The sequence below is a fragment of the Trematomus bernacchii genome, unplaced genomic scaffold (genome assembly GCF_902827165.1).
Source record: "Trematomus bernacchii unplaced genomic scaffold, fTreBer1.1, whole genome shotgun sequence".
NCBI classification, from domain to species: Eukaryota; Metazoa; Chordata; class Actinopteri; order Perciformes; family Nototheniidae; genus Trematomus; species Trematomus bernacchii.
The window spans coordinates 4425989-4437811 of NW_022987708.1; the positions used below are offsets into that span (position 1 = coordinate 4425989).

Consider the following 11823-nt stretch of genomic DNA (forward strand, 5'->3'; position numbering starts at 1 on the left):
TCCTTGCTCAAGGGCATTTCGGCAGCACCCAGGACTAAAGCACTAGCACATCTCAAAGTACCAGTCCACACTCCATACTTTGTTCTGGGAATTAAAAGAGCGACCCTCCGGTTCTGCAGTAGCTCAGTCTGTAGGGACTTAAAAAGGCTAGTAGATGAGTGCAAACACTTTACAGTCTCCGGCAACCTGCCAACTTTCATGCCGACAGGTCCCTGATGACCCTCTACTACAAATCCTACCCTGAAACATGTTTTATCTTCAGTCCCTATGGTCTTTGTATATCAAATCCAAGCTTGCACTAGCTAAAACAGTAATAACAAACAGCACAATGATGATGGTCCAGCAGAGTAGCCGGCCTGTTCTATATAACCCTCAGCTGGTAAACAGGGAAAATTCTATCTTGACAGATGGCACCTACCATCTTACCTGCGTGTTATATCCCTACGCTCTGGCACCTGTTTCAGATCCCCTTAGTCATGACAAACAGATACAAACATCATCCTCTCCATGCTGCTCATACTTATGTTTCTGTGGATCTCTGATAATGTTGCTGCTGGACAACTTGGTTCCATGTGTTTTTTAACACTTACTCATACTTACACATACTACTGCACTAATTATTTTTAGCTTGTTTGTAGTTGCAGTGCTGCTATCCCTTAATTTGTATTTTTTATGTTTGTTTTATGTTGCACACTATTTCATTGAAACAATGCCGTTTTGTTAACTTAATGATTTTTGCTTCTTTCTTGTACACCACACTTTTATTAAACCCACAGTGACCATGTCATAGAAACTGTTGATAACGTTTTTCTTTCTCCAGATAACTGATAAATGTCAAAACGTTTTTCAGCACAAGTACATTTAGACTGCTTGATTTGTCCAACTAACCGTCTAAAACTGCTCTGGTTGGTATGGCAGTTTTAAATATAATTCAAGAAGGCAATGGCTAAAAAGGTCAACACCAGCAGCAAAATTAGTTAATTGATTAATTTGTGATTGACTAAACTCATTAATATTGAATCTTTTTAATAGGATGCCTATGCATGCCAAAAACCTCCATCTTATGGTAACCTGAATGCAGGGATGTTTTTTTTTTACTATGTATTATAAAAGCTTGAAACTAATTTTAGACCTCATGGTAGTGTAGCGAAACAAGGACGACTCTTTCTTCTAGCCCTAATTATAAACCCAGACTCACATCAGTGGATCAAAACACTGCAAAGCCTTGATGGAAATAACTACACTAGAATGATTATAAACCTTCAAACACCTTGGGATTTGTGTCTCAGCACTGAAACTAAAATGTGACGTGCAATTTATTATTGAACAGCTGCAGCATTTGCATGCTCCTTTAAAGAAACATACAAACAGCAGCAGATTCTTATCCTGCAGATTACAGATGGTGTGCTTGGCGCCCTCTGCTGGACAGTTTGTGAGTATGTATCACCAAGAGAAAAAAAGATGTCTCCTCACATCCCCTAGAAAGCACATTGGTAAAGGCACATTGGTAAAGGCACAACCCCCCCCAAAAAGGTTTTTGTTTTTGAGATACCCCTCAAATAAACCAGATTTATTGTCTAGTTTTTTAAATGGATGCCTGTTTTAATGATTTTACTGCAACATTATTATTTTTGGTTGATGTTTGGAAACCTCCCATAACCAAAAATAATACAAAAGTAGCCTTCTCCACCCATAGGTTCTACCGCTCGATTGGCTGCACTGGTTAGCTGTTAGGGGTTTATGACTGCAGAGGGTGAGACCTACATGTATGGAAAGATAACAGTCTCTGGTACTCATATTTGTTTCTGTGATTGGATTTGGATTTCCTATTTCGTTTCCCTCTATCATTCACGTGTTTTAAAGTGTATATTACAGTGATGGAAATAGGTATTGATGAATCATTGCTTTATTGTATGTGTTGCCTCTATGTAAACATTTATTTGGTGACATTCTGATCATTATTAGAATGTTCAGAGATACCTGTGATAAGGCACACACGATCCCCCTTGGAGAAGACTACATTTTCACTATTTTCGATTATGGGAAGGTTCCAAATCTCAACCAAGAAAAATAGTTAAGATATTTGTATATTACAATCCATTTCAAAAACGACATATATTAAAGTATTGAAATAACATGGTTGGTCTACCTCGGGTAGGGGTATCTCAACTTAAGAGGCCTTAGCGACTTAAATAGAAGCTGTAATTATAAATCTGGCCTACCTGAGGAAATCTTTTAACCCGGACAGCTCATATCCAGACAGATAGATGTTGGTGGGATCTTTGTGGGCCTGGCCCTGCAGGACATGAGGAGCTCTGGCCAACAGGACGGCTCTGTGGGCCTGCAGAGAGCCGGCCCCGGCATACAGAGAGACATCCGCCTCCAGCTCCTCCTGCAGCAGTCTGGGGAAAGGATTTACAACACTTTAGCACACGCAGAACCATCAAAATGCTCCTGTTCTAACTGTATTTAAAACATGCACACCATCAATGTGTCTGAGTAACTATCGACTAAAAAAAAAAGGTAATACAAAACACAAACAAGAAAAACTTTGGTTTTAACCCTGTTGGCGACATGTAAAACATATTATTACATTTTAAAGCAAACATAGTTGAGTTTAGTTTATTTTAACTAATTAAACTTAAATACACATTTATAAAAAAACAAACAATACGTTTTCAATAATCAAGACTTTGATTATGTCAACCTTTTTTTCTTCCATTCATACAAGACAGGTTAACAGAACATGACAGATTTGAAAGGTGAAACCAGTATTTACAACTTTTACCAGATAGTACAGACATTAAAATAATATGAATAATAATAACAAAAGCAATAACAAAACTTCTATTGTCCCCATGCCCGACCACAGAGCCCTGCTGTTATTGTCCGTAGGGACTCAGGTCCTAAATAAGTGGTAAAGGGACAAACGTTATAAAACTGAAACGGTTCATCTCTTAAAGGACACCTATCATGCTATATTTAAATGATATATTGTAGGGCCATACCAATATAAGGTATATTTATACGTTTCTGTTTTCAAAATACCAAACAGATCATGCATTTTAGCCATGCCTCATTTCGCTCTATGTGCTGTTTGCTGTCTACGGGTCTGATTCTGTGAGCTGCAGCTGACCACGCCCCCCTGCAGGAGAGGGGAGCCGTGCTCTGATCAAGTCAAGAGGGGGAGAAAAAAAGATCTCCGTCGTCCGTGTTTTATTATATTATTATAGGCCTATAGAGTCGTTATTCATTTGTTTTAAAGCTCAATAAATAACAAAGAAGACCTTTGACCGGCACTTTTCTAATTTTGTCCGGAAGATTTAAACTTTAACGGACATCTTGACCGGCGAAAGAAACTGAAACTCTGCCGCACGGTCCCCTCGTTCCTTGGAAGAGGCAGAGAGGTGGGTGTTTGTCATCTGCTGGTGGACTAACCGGAGAGAATTACAGTGCTTGCCTCGACGGGGAGGGATTGCATTGAATTAAAGCAGCGGGAGCAAACGCTTGCCTCGGGGAGGGAGAAAAAAAGCCACAGCGGAGAATAAACAGAAGGGTAACCATGGGCGGGAAGTCTTCTTTGCTGCTTTTGTGGCAGACTACAGCGCCACTTACAGGCCTGGCATATGTACTACAGCGTCTCCAGCGCTTTCGAGCGGCAATGGCCGGCCGTGGCCCAACCCCACATTCCCCTGATAGGTGGAGAGTTGGCCTAATAGCCGTAGCGCCACTTTACTGACGTCAGTAAAGTGTTCAAATCTGGATCAGTTTTTAGAGATTTGGGTATGGAGGAAAATAGAGAGGGTTGTGTTTTCTGACACTTGGTGAGTTCCCTGGAACACCGGGGACACATATTCATGTATAAAAGACGTAAAAAGTGCATTTTGCATGATAGGTCCCCTTTAAATAAAAGCTGAGGGCTTCAAGAGGCATGAACTCTAATGGCGCATTTCCACTACAGCGCGGAGCTCGCTTTAAGCGTGCCGTGCCCGGCCCGTTTTTGGTTGCGTTTCCACTTGGCGTAGTTCTGGCTAGCAGGTACTATTTCACAGTTTTTCTTGCCCCATAAAATCGAGGTTCTATCCGGGACAACAACCAGGCTGAGTTGGGCTGAGTATGATAAACTAGAGAGAGAATCGCTGGCAAGGGGCTACTACAACAAAATTAACATATTTGACCGTGATTTAATTGTAATACACGTTTCAAAATGATGCCGAAGTAACAACATACTGATACCGGTTAGTAAAAAACATGAATTAATGCTTTGACAAGTCTGCAGACAGACGGCAGGCGAAACACCTTTTAAAATGCGGAGATCGGCTAAGCTAACGCAGTATATGCTCCGACCGTCCACACTCACAACAACGGCCTATACAGACATAAATAAACCAGCGACTGTATTCGCCATGACACAGTCTGTGGTTTGTACTTGTTTAACTTTTGTCTAGTTTGTGAACAGATATGAGGAGCTGTGAGCTTGAGTGCTAACAGCTAACGGCTGATGTTGGTTTTGTGTTTCGCATTGAAGATGACGTCACGGCTCCGCCTACACTGCGTTACTATAGCTACTAAACTATAATGGAAACGCAGCATAAAGTGAGCCGGGCCTAACAAGGCCTAACGAGGCCTAGCCATACCGAGCGAGGCCCTGTAGTGGAAATGCGCCATAACACACTACTCATCCACTGTGTGACATTTGGGGATTCTTCTGACACCCACTTTAATAAAATGCACCGTCTAGCACCGAAGAGGGGGATTTTGATGAGTTTTAATCGATTTTGAGGGATATTCATCTATGCCTAAAATGCACGATGCAGGAGAGATGTTTATTGTTTTACCAATTGTCAATGTCATTAATTTCTTTAAGAAGAAGAAGATTAACCTTTATTGTTCCCCCTAGGGGAAATTCAGCTTTCACTTTGTTTTTATAAACACACACACACACACTACAAGTATATAGGTACACATGAACATGCATTTTTTGTTTTACGAGCCACAGTACAAATACACACATGGTGAACACATAAACATGCATTTTGGAGAGGTTCAGAGTGGAGAGGCAGCGGGTCGGTGCCGGCCCCAGGGAGCAGCTGGGGGTTCGGTGCCTTGCTCAAGGGGACCTCAGCAGGGCCCAGGAGGTGAACTTGCACCTCTCCAGCTACCAGTCCACCGTGTTTTTTTTTTTTTTGACCGATCAGGACGTGAACCGGAGACCCCTTCGGTCCCCAGGCCAAGTCCCTACAGACTGAGCCACTGCCGCCCTCTTAAGAACCTCTTTCCAAATGTTACGACTACATACACATTCTAATAAACAGAGAACATTATGTGCCTTCTATTATTTTGCACGCATTACAAAATGTGATAAATCTGAGTTCATGTTATTGTGTCTTACTGGGGTAATATGTAATCAATGGTTGATGTTACATTGAAGTTCCTTTGCTGTATTGGTAGTAAAACAGACAGAGAAACTGAACCACGTATCATTCCACCTCTGTTCATTCTTTAGTTTTATATTAGTTAATCATCCTATTCCTATTTTTTTTTTAAACTGTTCGGTTTATTACACGTTGTATTTCTTTTACAAAACTAACTTATTTTGTTGAGTTTTTTGAAAACAAGTAAATTCCTTGTTCAATCGGACTCACGCTGAACTTTTTTTTTGAAGATTTTTTACTCTATACATGAACAGTAATGAACAAGTAAGGCCTTCTTAACTAACCAACCTCTAAAATCTCTGAGGTTCAAAGAGTAATCTGATGGCCTATTTTTCCTTATCAGACGAACACAGCAGAGTCCCGACTCTGAGGCGGTGCGTTTCTTCTTCACCATCCTTATCTCTCCTCGCGCCTCAACGACTGATCTGTGTGACCCAGGAATCTTCAGCTAAAGACCGAGAGTGCGGTATGTACAAGTTCAACCATGAAACTATGTCCATAACTGTAACCGTCCGATTAAATGTGCCCAAAGTGATGAACCACTAGTGCAACAAGGACATCTACATCCACATCAGATAAAACCCAATGACCTGCACAGATCCATGTTTCTCATGGGTGAACTTTACTGTAACTTTGCAGCTTACCAAGATGTATAGTCTTATTATCTGAGGCCTTTCTATAGTTTTCTCAAGGGTTCCTGACCATGGAAAGAGTAGTCCTTAACTTAAGGGCCAATTATTAGCTTACATCAACAGTTTTCAACCAGACCTTGTGGTCTTCCTCAGTAGATGTTTACTTTTCTTCAAAAAAATAAGTTGTAGTTTTTTATGCTTTTATTTCTATGGTATGTTTAAGATTACATTTTCAAAGGCTTTAATTTAATATGCAAAATAGCTACGTCCTTGTTCATCTGAAGATTTTCATTGCAAAGCTACGCTGTAGCCATTGTGTGAATTCAAATGAATGCCTAAAATAGTAGGACAATATTATAATATTATTACATTTAAAGCTTAATAAGATAAGTAAAGGTCATTTTAAAAAGTAAAAGTAATTTCCAGGAAACTTTCCTCCAAGGTAAACTTAGAGGTGAAGTTAAAGGTTAATTCAATATTGTACATAAAGACTGGGGACTCATAGGAGACAAAAAAAGGATGGTCAAATTGAATGCATTAGCAGAGGCCAGGATATTCTGACTTTTTGTTTCATGCTCTTTAAACAGGGATGCAAACACACGTATGGTGAAAAAAGAGAGAACTATTCGAAGCAGAAAAAAAACAGCGTAATATACCATCTGACAAAGGCCTGTGCTATAATGCTTCAATTAACTGGCTATTCTTTATAATATACTCAGATCAATAGGAGACAGAGATGTTAAGTTATAAATGAAGGGCTTTTATTATTATTTACAGCAGGGGCGGGGAACCTTTTTCCTCTCAAGGGCTAGGTCTGTCACGATAATTAATTTTGTTGGACGATACATTTTCCCAGAAATTATTGCGATAAACGATAATATTGTCGGCACCGTTGTAAGACCATTTTAGACCACTGACATACAGTAGTGATAATATATAATAATAATTCAAGTACATCCTTTCAAATAGAACTTTTTATTGAACATTCAACATTGCAAATGAAACGTGAAATAATATTCAAATATATAAATTATATATAATAAATAAAACAAATACATTTAATTATAACAAATTAATTAAAATCACACACAACCAAAACAATCAATTAAATAGACTCAGGCTGCAAAACAGAGCTCTCTCTCTCATATATATATATATATATAAATATATAAATAAATAAATAAAAGCACACATTGTCTCACAAGCAAAAAAAAACTCCTTAAAACAACAGTCAAGTGTACAGTCCACTGTCCATACAAAGACCCAGATGCCTCAACAGGCCATATCCAAATCTGTATTTCAAAGATTTCGAGCAAGGAACACCAACATGTTTGCATTGTTGGGCAAATGCATCTTTGATTGTAAACTGTCAGGAAGGTGGGGGCTCTCCATCTCCAGCTGCCGTGTTTGCTCCCAGCTGGGAAAACGGAATGGGGTGGTTGTGTGTTTCAGGTGCAGTTTAAGGTTGGTCGTATTGCTAGCTTTTGTTGCTACCTTTTTAAAACAAATAAGACACACCGCCCGGCTCATTCAAGTTACCCTATATACAAATAGCGGCGGCTAGTGAATGGGCAGAAGCTTCAACGCACGCCGCCGTGGGTCGTTTGGCGTCACTGTTCGAAATGGGGGGGAGCCAGGCGGAGCTTGGCTCCCCCGAAGAGGAAGGGAGCTCCCCTGAAGGCCGACTTTGAGATAAATAGGGGGAGCCCAAAACAATCGTGCATATTTGTGTCACACAGATTAGAAATGTTGAGTTTCTGTAAATAACAATTCTTGAAATAAATAATAGTTATTGTTCATTACAGTTTCTGAATATTTGTTTTATATTTGTGAATATTTCTGGGTGTTGCCATCTGTACGTGGCGGCGCTGCATTCTTTACGCTACTTATGTTGCTATGGTTACGGCGGCGATGCCGGAACGGTATTTGAAATGTTCATATCGATATTTTTTTAACTCTGGCTTTGTAATAAAAAATATGGCAAAACGAAAACAGCCAAGCGTCGCAGCTTTTGGATTCACAAGCAAAGAAGCGAAGGAGTCTAAAATTGACAACGTGAACTGAACAACTTTTAGTTGGCCGGCTGTAAGCGGCGTTAGGGTCGGGTTTGACAGCTCCACACCGAGGGAGAGGCCTGCCGATGCGGAGCCTGAAGAGGCTTCAACAACGGCCACAGCCGCCGGCGTAGTGACACCGTCTGTAGTAGTAGCAGAGTGATTTTATAGCGATTGATCGAATCCGCGCTGCTGCGCCAGTCAACAGAGCGTGCGTGTGACATATTTAGTAGCAGGATGTGCACTGAAAAATAGGGCTCCCCCGAAAGCAAATGGGTAATTCGAACACCGGAGCTCCAACAAGCCGTTTAGGACAGAGAGTGAATACACATATTATACAGAGATGCTGTATGAGAAACCAATGTGATTTTGGAACATTAACATTAAATCTATTCTAGTAGACCTCAACAATGGTATTATGATCAGTAGAAATGGTCATTTAAAACATTTTTGAAGTGAGAAGTTGTCCGTCAGTCTGTGAGTCGGACCCCCCCCCCCCCAAAACGAAAACTCTTCGGTTCTCCACGAATTACACAAGTCACCCAAATCAGTGTTAGAAAAGCGGGAGGCGCCGAAAAGCGACTAATTTGCATGCATGTTTAAACACTTGACTATAGACCTCAGACTAATCTAGACTATCCTGCCCCTAAATTATGATTTAAATTGTTCAAAGCCCATACCTCCAGTTTGCAATGTAAGTTTCCTTCCTTTATTTCTTTAAGAATGTTTTGTCAAGTAAAGTAAGATTAACCCCATGTCATCACCAAGGTTATTTTTCTAACTTTATAAGCTCCTCTTGGGCCAAAGAGGATACATTAAAACAGTTTTAACAACTGAGTACTTCTCTCTTTGACAAGTTAGTTGAAGTTAATGAATACAATTGCTGAACTGCCCCTTTAAATGTGGTCTTTGAGTTGAGATTTGTTTGTAAAACTATTGTTTTACACACTTGTTTTAAATGACAGCAGCATTGATCCCTTTTCCTGACCCTACTATTGACGAGCCTTTAAAATAAGTTGCAGGCGTGGCAAGCTTTTTGTTATTGACATTTGCCATTGATCCAAGATTACACCCCGTTCAGTGCATACTGTCACATGTCTTACCTGTCAAGGTCTGCAGATAATGCAGCTGATAAACATCTTTTCAGCTGCTCTTTGTGTTTGCGCTCTTTGGCCTGGAACTCCCTGGCAGCCTCTGTGGTGATCATGATTCATCAGGTTCTCTGAGACATAGGCAAGACAGAGATTTTAGCCGGTCAGTTCATTTATACAGGACATTTCATGCCACAGGCGTACATTCAATGAGCTAAAAAAAAAGTCAAAAACATTGTATAAGAACTAATACTATTAAAAGTAATTGGGCTACATAAAACCCCAGTTGCATGCTGGGAAAGAAACGTAAGAATATATTTGGCCAAGTGAGACAGGTCTTTGAAAAAAGAGATACAGTAGCATATCGCTTGAATCCCACAAGCCAAATAAAATGCAATGTAATGCTTTAATACTGTTTCAATCATATGATGCCAGCTTCACCTGACATGCTCTCTGTCAGTCTGCAACACCTTCACTCACCACACACACTCACATTTACCAGCACTGTAACCCATAGAGGTGCTGCTGCTTGTCAATATGAAGAACATCTATTAAAAAGGGTAGAGATGACCTCGACAACCCAAAACAAATTCACCGTGTCCAAGGATATTATTCAACCTTAACGTAATTAGAAAATCGACAAATATAGCTTTGAACAGAAAACCGGCTTTACTCAGCTTCCTTACGAGAAAACACCACTGATAACACCAATTATAACCAGTTTCTCTCTTCTTTTTACATTTGTTTCAATAATTTAACCACACTCGGCTAAACCCCACACAAATATCTATGCTTACACGTGTACTTGCTGTTTCTCTGCCCGACACGGCCTGTGCTGTTAGCCGAATAACATTACTCTCATGTCCCTCTCATTGCTAGCATGCTCGCGCTAGCTAACATGGGCTACCGTTAGTTATCTTCCTTAAACCATGAATGTCTGGGGACAAAAATAAACCGACACAAATGAGTTAGATAATTGTCTATTAGTATGAGGTTCGGTTACCAGCTCAAGCATCTTCATTAACGTGTCGTCGGCTGACCCACTGACCGATGTTGTTGACATCACCGCTGCACGCTGCTCTCCTCCCCACCCATCGCCCTCCAGAGCACCGCTCGCAATTCGGGGGAGCGGCCAAGCCGTCACAGCCCGGAAGCTGCGGCACATGCGCAGTGCAAACAAGGAAGGTGCCGTGTCCTCAGTATTATACATCCATGGTCCTCAGATGATGCTTTCAGGTTCTGTGCCTAACCTCGAAATTCTAATAACACTTTGAAATTAAACTCTTCTGGTCCCTTGTGTTTTTATTTTCATATCGCAGAGTAAGACCTCGCCTCACACTTTATTGTTGCATCCGGGTAGCAATTAGATCTGAACCCACCCGTAGTCCTATTGTTTGAAGTTTGAAATATGTAAATGTATTTGAATGTAATGAATATTTTTTGGAACAAGATAAGGGGTGTTTCTCAATGTCGAGGACGCTTCCTTGGTAGGACATGTCTTCCGAGTCACTTCCTTCAGAAGTGAGGCAAGAATCCTTCCTAGCCTCGGAAAACGAAGAATGGTGGAACAGGCTAACAGGTGTGCGTCATATGCGAGGCCCCGCCTTAAATGGAGCGCGATTTCCGCCAAAGATTTGGGAAATTGGTCCGTGCGCAAAGCATTGTGGGGATTTTAAGACCGCGGAGGATACACATGTGCAGCCTCGAAATTTCTCGCTACGAAGGACGCCGGGCTCGGTAGAATTCCAAGGAGTCTGGACATTGGAACAGTCCTTCGGCGGGACTTGATGACGTAGCATCCTTGAAATAGTGGCTCTGGAGCATCCAGACAATTACATTAAATCATTGGAAATCGAAGATCAGGCTCGATATATGGTTAAATATAGCAGTAGGCGATCAATGTCCATAGATGAGAGTAACATCTATGTAATCCCCCACTTTTGGGGGAAACCAACGCTGTCATTTGAATGGCGATCAAGCCTGAAGCCACAGAGCTCTTCTTTTACTGTCCTTTTTTCTTAGAGGAAGTACAGAAAAACGTAGCTCTGGATTTGTTTTAATGTTTGAGGTGCAATAAACGACACAGAAGCTTTTTGGCATGATAAAACAATTATTTTCCACCTCGCTCATGAGAGTAACGGACCGTCCACACAGCAGCGTTAAAAATTTTTTGGAGGTGGGCGTATCTGAAGCTTGGGGATTTTTTGCGAGCAAGGCACCAACAACCAATCACATGAATCTCCCGCCCCCGACATACGAAGCAAAAAAGTTTGAAGTAAACTGGATATAAACTCCCCAAACAGGCGAAAACATACCACTGTCTCTGCCACCTCCCTCCATGCCTGGCTCCTCCGGTTTATATCCCGGTAGGTAAATAGGGACTGGTCATAAAGCACTGGGTGATTCCCTACCGCTAATTTCTCCTCCATTTTTTGGAATATGAGGAAATGACCTGCGGTATGTCTCTCCCAGCATACACGCCGTTTGATTGGCTAGAGCTTGAACTGTCAGATTTGCGTACACGGGATTTGATTGGCTGACGCTTCCACCTCAGCCTCAAAAGTTGAACATTGTTCAACTTTGAATCCTGAAAATCCTGAAAATCTCCGCT

At 41.0% G+C, this 11823-nt stretch overlaps 1 protein-coding gene across 1 annotated transcript in view; it reads right to left on the bottom strand.

Moving 5' to 3' along the window:
- The window catches only part of btbd8 (BTB domain containing 8), a 32569-nt gene extending 22207 nt beyond the window's left edge, over positions 1–10362 (bottom strand). The window contains exons 1-3 of the mRNA XM_034140759.1: positions 10216–10362; positions 9225–9343; positions 2223–2402 (exon numbers count right to left, since the gene is read on the bottom strand). Coding sequence (XP_033996650.1) covers positions 2223–2402; positions 9225–9328 — 284 coding nt within the window. The 5' untranslated portion in view covers positions 9329–9343; positions 10216–10362. The remainder of the gene's footprint in view (positions 1–2222; positions 2403–9224; positions 9344–10215) is intronic.
- Between the last annotated feature and the right edge of the window lie 1461 nt (positions 10363–11823).